The sequence below is a fragment of the Urocampus carinirostris genome, chromosome 14 (assembly GCF_059441175.1).
Source record: "Urocampus carinirostris isolate Australia breed hairy pipefish chromosome 14, RoL_Ucar_1.0, whole genome shotgun sequence".
NCBI lineage: Eukaryota > Metazoa > Chordata > Actinopteri > Syngnathiformes > Syngnathidae > Urocampus > Urocampus carinirostris.
The window spans coordinates 13,137,307-13,150,030 of NC_142362.1; the positions used below are offsets into that span (position 1 = coordinate 13,137,307).

The 12,724-nt window shown below is 41.8% G+C and overlaps 2 protein-coding genes across 5 annotated transcripts in view; both read left to right on the forward strand.

Moving 5' to 3' along the window:
* Nucleotides 1-14: 14 nt before the first annotated feature.
* Nucleotides 15-3,745, forward strand: c14h3orf38 (chromosome 14 C3orf38 homolog). The gene is made up of 4 exons (XM_088352893.1): nucleotides 15-219; nucleotides 316-491; nucleotides 1,342-1,568; nucleotides 3,182-3,745. Exons 1-4 carry the CDS (start codon nucleotides 93-95, stop codon nucleotides 3,546-3,548), a joined length of 897 nt encoding a protein of 298 aa, XP_088209019.1. The 5' UTR covers nucleotides 15-92; the 3' UTR covers nucleotides 3,549-3,745.
* Nucleotides 3,746-6,627: 2,882 nt separating this feature from the next.
* The window catches only part of LOC148352670 (FERM, ARHGEF and pleckstrin domain-containing protein 1), a 98,557-nt gene continuing 92,460 nt past the window's right edge, over nucleotides 6,628-12,724 (forward strand). For all 4 annotated transcript variants that reach the window (XM_088353540.1, XM_088353542.1, XM_088353543.1 and 1 more), the window contains exons 1-2: nucleotides 6,628-6,870; nucleotides 10,480-10,665. In XM_088353540.1, the coding sequence (XP_088209666.1) occupies nucleotides 10,486-10,665 (180 nt within the window). In that variant the 5' untranslated portion in view covers nucleotides 6,628-6,870; nucleotides 10,480-10,485. The remainder of the gene's footprint in view (nucleotides 6,871-10,479; nucleotides 10,666-12,724) is intronic.

Below are 12,724 nucleotides of genomic sequence, written 5' to 3' on the forward strand. Positions count from 1 at the left end.
GGAACTATTTTCCTTCTTGTCTTACCCGGACTTGTTTGGAGTCGTACTCGGTTATGCTGCTGCACAGCTACTAGCTTACTTTATCGCTTAAAATGACGCCGCTTTCAGAAAAAGAGCGAACTGGTTGTTTAAAAATACTCAATTTAATGTCGGAAGTAGACCTCCTTTCGCTGAGTGACACCGTTACGAATAAGATGATCGTGGTGGAAGATGTTACAGGTAAATGTCTACGGGATGGTTAGCATTAGCGGGTTTTGTTGTTAGCTTGCACCATTTCAGTGAGACAACAACTTTTCTTTTTACTTTTGAACAAAGAAGCGAAAGAGACAATCCTCTCCTTCACAAAAACTTCAGAAGAGTTGCTGAAAAGGAAGAAAGTCCATCGAGATATTATATTCAAGTACTTGGCCAAGGAAGGAGTGGCCATGTCTCCCACTAGTGAGAAACACCAGTTGGTGAAAAGGACATTGGAGCTCTGGTCAAATACGCAGGTAAGAACATCTGGAAAGGTTTGGACTCACTAAACAAGCAGATGCTTTTTATTTTCTTATTTTTTGTTTGTGTGTCATGATAATTGTCATGGAATAATATTGCAGTGATATTAAAAGTCATTAGACTTTGAATTGTCTATATTGTCAATAAAATGACAAACAAAGACCATTCAAATTCTGATATCCTCATGTTTTAAGTCATGTTTTTTTTGTTTAGCCCTTTATCACAAGGAGTCTCAAAGGGCTGCACAGACCACACACTATTGCAAACTACAGACTATTATGACACCACCCCCTGATCTAAAACCTACATGAGAGCAAAAAAAAGCTCAAAATCTCAACATGAGGAAAAGTAGGAAACCTTGCGAAAGTTGTTAGCTGGTATCCATTATCATGTACTTTTTAGCATCCACCCACAGATAAATTATTTAATTTTGAACTTTTTAAGGACCCCTCTAACTACGCACTACACATTTAATTCATATTTTTTAGCATAAAATTAAAGTCAAAGAACACTCTTAATGCACTTGGTTTAGGGTGCCAAATGACATAATCTAAAATTGGTTATGATTGTTTTAATAATTCTCTTTTTTTTCTATTTCAGCTTCATGACCAGTCCTGTACAAGATTGATAAACCTATTATCAGTCGAAAAAAATGTACTTCTATGCGCACCGATTGGATTTCAGAATCAACCTTAATCTATTTTCATATCAGTCACATAAAATACAGCACTTTATCTAAAATTCAAGCACTTTTCAATCTTTGTAAACACAACAATAAAATTCAAACATTATCAAGGATTTCAAGCACCTGTAAGAATCCTGAAAGTTTCACTTTTTATTTTTTAGGCAGCAATCGAAGAACACATTCACGGTGCATCAGATGACATCAAACAGAGACCAGAGATGGCAAATGAGAAGAATGACATTGGCTGTGACACTTTAATGCTAGGACAGCAGTTTTGTAGTTGGTTCTTCCAGCTTTTGAATAGTCAGAATCCAACACTAGGTCAGCAGCCTCAAGATTGGGGACCTCAGCACTTCTGGCCAGATGTGAAACTGCGCCTCGCTGCCGGGTAATATTGTGAAAGACTTGGATATATATATATATATATATATATGTATATGTATATATATACATGCATGATATAAAGTGTGTTTAATGTCACTCAATCTATTAAAAGGATGAATGATTGTTTTTTGGAAACAATTATATTACCTGTCTTTTGTATGCACAGCTTGCAAGAATAAACTATTAAATGATAGCAAAATTAGAAAATGTGATAAAAAAATAATTGCAGTGATTACATATTTGAGTTGATGCGAGAATACAAATTAGCCCAACTTTAACTCTGAACTGCGTGTGAGTTACTGAAACTAGCTTGCTCATTTGAATGATGCATTTGGAGACACTTGTAAATCTTTGTAATAGGGGTGTAACTATGAAGTGAAAAAATATATGATTGTTTTATTCACAGTGATGATATAAACTACAGTTTATAATATTATTATAATTAAATGCTGATAAAGTAAAATAGCCCGGCCATGAGAGGGGGACTGAATCCATTGCGCGGATTCCCCACCGTGTGACACAAAGAAAAAGAAACAAATAACGATGACGGGTGGATAATTTTTTGGGAAAAAGTCAGGGAGAGAGAGAATTGGCCCTCACAAATGAAATATCAAAATTTTCGTTTTCTTGTGGCTCAATCCCTCAAATCAAGTTAATTTGTTAAACTCAGGCAGGGTCGATCTACCCGCGGGTCTGGCTGGACATTTTAGCCCAGATCTTGCCTTTAGCGCTGGGGTTGAGAACCTTTTTTGACCCAAAGCCATAAAAGCAAAAATACTAACACATGCATTTTGAAAGAGCCATAACATATGTGTAAAGACAAAATTCAACAAAACCGCTCTCCAGACAAAAGCTAATTCTTCTGCACATATTATTTTATTGTGTGTCATTTGATGATTTGATCAAATCTATTAAATAATAATAATGCAAGAGCCTGTGTCCCAAATAAATGTACAATCTAAAATTTGTTTCCTTCCCTTGGTTTCTTAAGTGTTGATGCTCATTTTGATAATCACTTTTGTCCTAAATAATAGTTTTAAAACAAGGTGCAAGCAAAGTTCTTTTGTAAACATGTCACAAAATACTGCAAACAACAAGGATATCATCGTATTTACCTTCGGCACAGACTGCACAGAGCGAGAGAGAGAGAAGGGAGTGCTTTGTGCTGTGTGCAGAGCTCCGCCCACCTCTACCGCTCACCCAATCCAATTGCTCTAAATGGCCTGAAAACTTGTTTTTGTTCTGTGAGTTTTCATCATAAAGTATCTTAACAATGACCAAATGTAATTTAATGAGCTTGAATTTGAAGGGTTTTTCAGCGACCTACTGCCAAAAAGGATTATGTTGGTGTGACACTGACTATAAACTGTAGTCGAGAACGTGCCTTATACATATCGGACTGAACCAATACATTTTCAGTGATGCTTTGGTTTGCATGTCCGGTACCTAGATAATTTTCTCCGATATGTACTCATGAAAAGAACTATATATGGCTCACGAGCCATAGATTTCCGACCCTTGCTCTAGCGCACCGTATCTCGAATTAAAGCGTGATTGACAAATATTTTTTCTCACCATACAGCCGGCGTGCTATAAATTTGTAATTGTCTCCTTCAGAGCCGGCAGCGAGCAGTTGGAGGAGTTCCAGGGTGCAGAACTGGTCAGCCGCCGTCTCCTGGCCTTGACCAAAGAGGAGCTTCTCCATTTCAGCCCTAACCTGGAACCTCAAGGCCTCAGGGTGCTATCGTCCCCACACGGTCTGGTTCTGGTGGCCGTGGCCGGGACGATCCACAGAGACACCACCTGCCTGGGCGTCTTCGAGCAGATCTTCGGACTCATTCGCTCACCGCTGGAGAACAACAGCTGGAAGATCAAGTTTGTCCACGTGAAGATCCGAGGGCAGGACGCTCTGATTGGCTCACAGACAACAGCGCCGACTTTGACTTACAATTCCAGTGAACTGCAGACGCTCTGTACTTTATGACATAATGATATAGTTTAAAACTATTATATGTCATTTTACACACCCAAGGAGATTTCCCAACGGACAGGGGTATCATTTTTTATTTAAATAATACAAAAGAAAATATATTTTTACCCACAATTCTTTCGTTTTTGTCAGATTTGCACAGGATTGACTATTTTAAATATGTAATATAAAATAAACATGTTGATTTTTGAGTGGCTTTCAAATCAGTTATTCCGAATTAAAGGGACAATAAGAATGTTTTGACTTCAAGATTTCCCGGTGTTGTGTTGCGAAAAAGCGAGTGCTAAAAAGCACACAGAAGAGTACAAACTACGGAGACTCAAAGTGACCAAACTTCACGTTTTTTTCTTTTACTTACCCAGTCTTGTCTGATTTTTCTAGCACACAAGCATGTTTAGGGGCGGCACGGCAGGGCAGTGTTTAGCGCGTGTGCGGCAAAGTTCTGAGGTCATGGGATCTAACCTCTCGTGTGGAGTTTGCATGTTCGCCTCGTGCTTGCGTGGGTTTCCTCCAGACACTCCTGTTTCCTCCCACATTACAAAAACATGCATGTCAGGTTAATTGACCGGTCTGAATTGTCCCTAGGTGTGAATGAGGGAGTAAGTCGTCCATCTCTTTGTGGCAACAAGTTCAGGGTGTCCCCTGCCCACTGCCCGAAGATAGCTGGGTTGGGCTCCAACACCCCCGTGGCCATACTGAGGTTGAGCGGTGCAGATAATGGAATGGGCAAGCATGTTTACTCTTGTCATTTTATGATTTGCAAAAAAAAAAAAAATTGTTCAAATGTTGGGGCTGGTTAAACTGAGATATTCACCAGTAAGTTTATCAGTGATAAACAACAGACAACTGGGTTGCCTCATTTGAATAACATTTTGATATGACACAATAAATGCTGAAATAACTAAACGACAAAATGCATAATTAAATTGCAATTAAGTCTCTTTCTCTCTTTTTCTCTCATACACCCTTGCTAGGGCTTCAACTAACGATAAATTTCGTAATCGATGAATCTGAATTGTAATTTCCCTCCTATTCTAATATTGAACTTTTGGACAGATAGACAAAAGTGGACGAAACAAAATAGTCTATAATATAAAACAATAAAAATTTTTTTTATAAGTGTCAATTAACTTGGGGTTGGTGGGACGAGTGACAAAACAAGGCCAAACAAACGCGACCAGCGAAGTCCAGGAAAAACATCAAGACAAACAACCATCGTTTGCTTTTGCTCTTGGCACAGTCCTTAAATACCGGGTCCTCGATACGAGTCAGCTGCGGGTGATGAGAAACAAGTGTGCTGTTCGTCTGCTTGTTTGCGCCCTCTGGAGGCTGGTGGCGGGCTGGAATAAATGTGAACATTTCCCAATGCTTTAAAAGTAGAATAGGCAAAAGGCCCCAGCGTTGCTTGGCCCTGCGTGTTTGGTCGTATCAAAATAAACTGATGCCAATATAAGACCATTATTTCATATCAAGGACGTCTGGGCTTCCCTGTTAAGGCTGCTGCCACCGTGACCCGACCAAGATAAGGTGAAGATAATGGATGGATGGATATATTTATATTTATGTCAATAAAAGATCTAAAATGTGTTGTGATGTACCACAACACATTTTTCTGAAACCTGGCAGAGCTCTTCCTTGCTTTTTTTGCTTTTTGTCCCTCACCTAAAACAAACTGCATTCCTGTGGCCACAATCCATTATCCCTGGTCCCCTATTTCTGCTAGTGGGGACCAGCAGAGCGCACTTTTGTCGGGCCTGGGAGCTGTTTTTTTTTTTTTTTTTGCTGTTATTTTCGGTCATGGTGAACAGCACTTGTGTGGCCACGTCCGATTATCTAGAATCCCATATTGCTGGGACTGGGGACTGACACAGGGCGCTTTTGTCGGGCCTGGTAGTGGGGACTGGCACAGCTCACTTTTGTCAGGCTTGGTATCTGTTATTTCCCGTCACAATGAACCACACTTGTGCGGCCACGATCCATTATATGAAATCCTATACTAATGTGACTGGGGACCGGCACACTGCACTTTTGTTGGGCCTGGTAACTGTTTTTTGCTGGTCATGATGAACTGCACTTGTGCGGCCAGGATACATTATCTTTAATCCCATATTGCTGGGACTGGGATCGGCACAGCACACCTTAGTGGTTAGTTAACCCTATTTTAACTTTATTTCTAAAAAATCACAACCTGGTTAAAACAGCAAGTTAATATTTGAGAAATGCAGATCAAATTGATCAAGACTGAGATCAAGAGATCGCAGTTCGAATCCCGGCTCCTCCGTGTTACATGTCGAAGTGTCCTTGGGTAAGACACTGAACACCTAATGCCCCCAATAAGCAGGTTAGCGCCTTACATGGCTGCACGGCCGCTATTGGTAAATGTGAAGCACACTGTAAAGCGCTTTGGGAAGTCTTGACTTGAAAAGCGCTATTTAAATGCAGATTATTTCATTTGTCGGGCCTGGCAGCTGATATTTGCTGTTATTTCCAGTCATGGTGAACTGCACTTGTGCGACCATGATTCATCATCTGGAATCCCATATTGCTGCGACTGGGACTGGCACAGTGCACTTTCGTCAGGCCTGGCAGCTGATATTTACTGTTATTTCCAGTCATGGTGAACTGCACTTGTGCGGCCACGATCGATTATCCCTGATCCCATATTGCTGCTTGTGGGTACCGGCACAGCGCACTCTTGTCAGGCTTGGCATCTGATATTTCCGGTCATGATGAACTACACTTGTGCGGCCTCGATCCGTTATCTGGGTTGCCATATTGCTGCGACTTTTGGGGGGCGTGGCAGCTGCTTTTGCCGTCACCTTCCGTTAAAATGAACTGCTGGTATTAGTTGTAAACATTTTCGAAGGACAGTGTGCCTTGAGATTTTCTTCAAATAAAAAAAGGAGTGCATTGGTTTGAAAAAACACTGCTCTCGATGGCAAGGTAACTACAGTAACTCATTTCCAGTTTCTCATCGTCTCCTTGTTACACCTCATTTACCGTCCGCTAGGTGTCAGTGTAACCACTCTACCGTGTCTCCTCGTCCCGGCACTGCACCGCCTTCTCGTTTTTTCCACCGAAACTAGCCGGAGTGAATCGGCCGCACGATTTGCTGTAATCTCGTCTCCTTCCACCGGCTTGCTCACTCACAACCCGCCGTCCGCCATGGCGACCGCAGAAACTCACCTCTCCGGTCCGCGCACTTAAGAAAAGTCACCTGGATTACGTGATTATTTTGCTTTTCACCAACCGCCTGTGGAAATCTATTCAACCGGGAAGGAGCTCCTAAGGTGTGGAATTCGAAGGAAAAAAGGGGGTAAGAATCCCAGTTTCCCCAAGTCCCGTGTGCTTTTGAAGGAAGTGATCCAACTTGTTTGGAGAGATTAAGGTTAACTCTCACGCGTTAGTCCTTTCATCTTGTAGCTTCTGTTTTACGAAATTTTTAATCTGAAAACGAACCTTTGCATCTTTAGTGAATTCGGGTGCATGTCCAGGTGAGCGGAGTTCGCATTGCACGCTGCGCTTTGCAGCAGTCTGCTCCATTAACCTACATTGCAAAACCGGAGTGTTCGAATTCCGACGTCCTCCTGCAGGGAGCTTTAAATGCATCCCCGGATGTTCCTTGTCTGCTCTTTGGAGGATAGGTTTCCTCTTGGAAGTAAGAACCCCAGTGGGAATTCGTCCCACGCCAACCACACCCCGGTGTGAGTGAAGGATGCTGCTGTGGTTCCAGTTTGGCACAGCTAGGGTTTTTTTTCTGCAGAAATGGGGGCTTGTGGCCACCCAGCTGTCACTAAAGCTTTCCAGCTGTGCGCTGTTGACCCTCACTGAGGAGCTCTTGTGTTGTGCCCCTGCGCACAGAAGAAGCACTGTTCCAGACGAGGAGAGTCGAGAAGCCAGGGGTTTTATCACAGCTCCATGTTGCACATTAGTGGGGAATTTCAAGCCAGTGTGTTCAAAGGCAGGGTGGCTTTTCTGTGCAAAAGAGACTTGAACTCGGTTCTGGGTTTTTCGTGCAACAAGGTGTCGGTGCACAATGACAAACTGTTTAGTTGTGTGCATGCTGAGCGTTTCAGAGGAAGTCGTTGGCCTTGACTTATGGCCGGGGTGATTTATTGAAGGGGGTGTATATGCTCATCACACTTTCTCAGCCCTCCCTTTTACCATCTGATGTTTGTTTGCATTGAAAGTGTGTGCAGCTTTAAAGGGACACGGAACATGGAACCAACCAGCTGTAGATATTTTCTAGTGCAGTAATTCTAGTCTATTAAAGCAAACAATACAATCGTGTTACATTATAGTGACTCAATTGAAGTCACCTGGGAAGATAACTTTAGTTTTAAGATTGTAGTTTTGAGCTATATTTGGTTGTCTTGGTGCTAGGAACTGTTGATGCATTCAGAAAGTCAAGTCAAGTCAAGTCCTTTTTATTTGTATAGCCCTTAATCACAAAGAGTCTCAAAGGGCTACACAGGTTATTGCACAGACTATTATTTCAGACTATTATTACACCATCCCCTGATCTGGAACCAACATGAGGGCAAGGAAAAACTCAAAAACCTCAACATGAGGAAAATGAAGAAACCTTGAGAAGGGACTGCACATGTGGTATCCCCCTTTCAGGATTACCAGACAGCAAAGGATGTCGCAATTACAAATAATACAGAGATATTGTCCACAAAAAGTATAGGTTATTCATATGCTATAGAGTAGAAGTGTGATTTAAGCTTAGATTTAAACATTTCCACTGAGGTTGCAGATCGGATCTCAGGGGGAAGAGCATTCCACAGCACAGGTGCCCGGATGGAGTCAGATAAGTCAGAGAAACGAAACTTTTTCCATTATATCACTCAAGAACTGCGAAATACTTTAAACTGCAGAAAAATTGACCATCCTTTTATGATTGCAATAATTGATATATTTGAAATCTGTTTAAATAACATGTTTCTATCAGTAGTATGAAGATAAGCTGCTCTACTGTAGATATAAGGGCATTACTGTGAAATTATTTTTATATTTATGTGATTCAAAGATCTAAAATGTGTTCAGTTAAAACATTTTTGTGAACTTTCTGGATGCTTTGCTTTCCCCCCCACCTAAAACGAACTGCACTTGTGTGGCCACAATCCATTATCCCTGATTCCATATTGCTGTGAAAGGGGACTGACATAGCACACATTTGTCAGGCCTGGCAGCTGCTTTTCGCTCTCATTTCCTGTAAAAATGAACTGCACTAGTGCGGCAGCGGTACAATATCCCGACTCCTATATTTCTGCTAGCGGGGACTAGCAGAAAGACCTTTTTTGGGAGGCGTGCTATTTTATCCAACTTAGAATAAAGCACACGGTTGTGGCCACAATCCATCATCCCCTGTTGAGTATTGCTGAGAGAAGAGGCCTACAAACCACCTTTTTTCCAGTTTGGGCCACTGTAGTGTGCCATTGTGACCCGCCTAATGTGATCTGCACTGTTTTGACTGTAATCTATTATCTCTAGTCGACAATTGCTGAGAGAGCAAATTTGTGTCGTGCGTGGCGGTTGGTCCTTCTCCGTTCTTTCCACCAAATATAAACCGCATCCGGCGAGCCGTGATCCATTATCCTTGGTCTACAATTGATGCGATTGTAGGTTGACAGAGTCTTTGTTAAGAATGGGGGAGGCTGGTCACTTTGCGGATTTTCGTATTTCGCAGGGTTTCTGGTCACCATTACCACAGTAAAGGAAGGATTACGGTACCGTTCTTTTAATTGCAGATTTCCAAATATAAAATAGTAACCAGTCAATATTGATATCATATTTATTTTTATTTTTTGGTCTTTTTCTTTCTTTTCAATCCTGTTGCAACAAACATCACACCACAGAATGAACAAATGGCCCATAAAGAAAAACTGGGATGACTGGGTGAAGCTAAAGGGGTTGTAATGGACCCGTCAGCAAAATATGTTTGGACTTCTAGCAACCCCTTAAACAACTCTTCATATTATAAATCATTGTATACAATTATTTGTTATTCCATTTAGAAATGATTACATTGTTTGGATCACAATATATCTTGCCGTTTCTGAGGGTTTTTCCTTTTCCTATCCTTGTCTTCCTTATTGTCCCACGATCATAGAATGTGCAAAACCTGTTCATGAAACATAGGACCATGTCAAGTAGCAATGTCTTAAAAGCGTTGATATTCCATTACCTGGTACGAGCTCCTACCTACATTTTAACAATCATACCATTATTGTGCATGATTGAGCAGTTCTAAGGATAAAAATGAAGTCCTTACTCTGATAAATTTGGTCCATTTGTAGTTTAAGCCTGCAATATTATACCTTTGACACTTATGTATCTCTTTATCTCCATCCATTCATCCATCCATTATCTGCACCGGTTATCCTCAGTATGGTCGCGGGGGTGCTGGAGCCCATCTCAGCTGTCTTCGGGCAGTGGGCAGGGGTCACCCTGAACTGGCTGCCAGCCAGTTGCAGGGCACCCAGAGACAGACAACTCACACGCTCATTCACACATAGGGACAATTTGAACCAGCCAATTAACCTGACATGCATGTTTTTGGAATGTGGGAGGAAACCGGAGTGCTCGGAGGAAACCCACGTAAGCACGGGAAGAACATGCAAACTCCACACAAGAAGGTTCGATCCCATGACCTCAGAACTGTGCCGCACACGCGCTAACCACTGCGCGGCCGTGCTGCCCCTCTTTATCTCAAGCTTCCCAAATCAATATTGCTTTTAATAACCCTCAAATATTGGCGCTGCAGCCTCAAAGTCAAATCAAATTACCTTAGTCTTATTCGTTCCTCGAAATGAAAAACACGCCTCACTAATCACTTGTTCCAGTCAGCTCTTCTGATAAATGTGACTATCGGGAACCTTCCTACGTCACCTCTGATGCCGTTTCGGTCCCATCTCTGCAGGGCGACATGGCGGATCCCGACCCGGAGCCGGTGACGTCGAGAGCAGGGCACCGTCTCGGGGCCCCTGAGACTCTTGGCATCAGCACCCTGGACCCGGCCCACAAACCCCCGGCCATGCCCCCAGGAAGGCACGTCACCATTAGAGTCCATATGCTGGATGACACAGAGGAGCTCTTCGATGTCTCAGTGAGTTTTCTTTCGTTGCTCTTAGCCTGGCTGCTGGTTGGCATGGCAACCGCGTTCACATTTTCAATTCGTTGATGTAACTGGATGGGTTTTCTTATGGCGTACGGGTCATGGTTCACCCGGTAAATTGTCTCAAACGGCTTCCGCTGAGTACTTCTTACATATTCAAGGCTGCCGTCTACTTGGCATGCGGGTGCAGCGAGGATTTGCTGAGGCACTCTTGTGGAAAATCGGAACGCCGGTGTTGATGTTGATTAGCTATAGATTGACGCTTGCGTAAATCAACTTAAAGGAAAAGCTCAGAAGGAAGTAGCTGCGTCGGCAGTATGTGTGATCCAAGCTCATGCAAAATATTCTGATTTGCGTATTTTTATTTTGTAGGACTGGACGATATGGCCGGAAAATCAATTATAAGACGGGTGATAATAACTGATTTTAAATGGACATTGTGCAATATTAAGCATTTCCTAGTACAGGTGCTTGAAATCCTTGAAAATGTTTGAATTTTAATGTTTTGTTTTCAAGGATTGAAAAGTGCCTGAATTTTGGGTGAAGTGTTTATAAATGCTTGAAATTGTTGCTGCTTAATAATGACACCGACACAGCTCTCTCGTGGCTCCCTCGGCCATTGATTTTTCTTCGCTCGTGATTAACGGCAGCTGGCATTCGTTTTTATGGCATTGTCCCAAACAGCGTCATCGCCCTCTTTGGGTCGCGACCAAGAGGCCAGGTGCATGCTTCATCTAGGCAGATCAAATTAAAATGTGTATTTGTGCAAGGATTATGTATCAATTATCTACACCCTAAAACCCCAAATTTTCCTGGAATTCAAAAGTGAGGCTTATAGACCAGAAATACTTTAAGTACAGGATTCTTATAGGTGCTTAAAATCCTTGAAAATACTTCAATTTTGATGTTTTGTTTTCAAGGTGTAAAAAGTCTTTGAAATTTGGGTGAAGTGCTTTTAAATGCTTAAGATTGTTGCCGTGTTTATCTAGTAACAAGTTTGCCTAAACATGACGCTGACACTGCTCTGGTGGTTCCCTTTTCCATTGCATTTCTTTTTCCATCGTGATTGACGAAAGCTGGTATTTATTAGTTTGTAGGGTATTATCCCATGAAGCTTCATCGCCCCCTATGGGTTGCGGACAAAAGGACAAGTGCATGCTTTACCTAGACAGAGCACTAACTTTGAAAGGTGCTTAAGATTCGGGTGAAGTGCTTGTAAATGCTTGGAATTGTTGTCATGGCATTGTCCTAGACAGGGCCCTGTGAAATGTGTATTAGTGCAAGGATTACGAATCAATTATGAACCGGTAAAAACCCCAAATTTGATGGGAATTCCCCCTAATAGACCAGAAAGACTGTTAGTCCAGGATTCGTATAGGTGCTTAAAATCCTTGAAAGTGATTGAAAAGGAGTTGAAACATTAGTGACATGCTTGTAAATGCTTGAAATTGCTGCCATGTTTCTTAACAAGTCTACTCTGCAATTATGCATACACGGCTCTCTAGTGGCTTCGCCTTTTTGTATTGTATTTCTTCTCCACTCATGATTAACTTGCAGCTGCCATTGGTTTGTACAGCATTGTTCTATGAAGTGCCATCGCCCCCTATGGGTTGCGTCAAGAAGACAGGTGCATACTGCACCTAGACTAGCTATGAAATGTGTTTAGGTACAAGGATTACGTATAATTTATGGTCATTTATTATGGGCCGTGCAAAAAAATCAAGGTAGCGTTTCCCAGTGGTAAAAGGTTATGGGAAGAATTTCCTGCAACTGAAAATGTCAGCTACATATTACTGTCATTTTTACCCAACACTTATATGGAGAGAGATTTGTCTCAAAAACAAGTGTATTAACGATTTACTCACAGATATATTTATGCTTTGCAAAATACATGATTCTCACTGGATTTTTCCCTTCTAATGTGACTGGAGAAATTGGGAAATTGGCTTTGAAAGTCCTTAAGAAATGCTTTAATTTGGCCATGAAAAAGGTGAACGAACCCTGTGGTTAGAAAACTTCATTCATTAGAAGAAAAAAACAATATTGATTT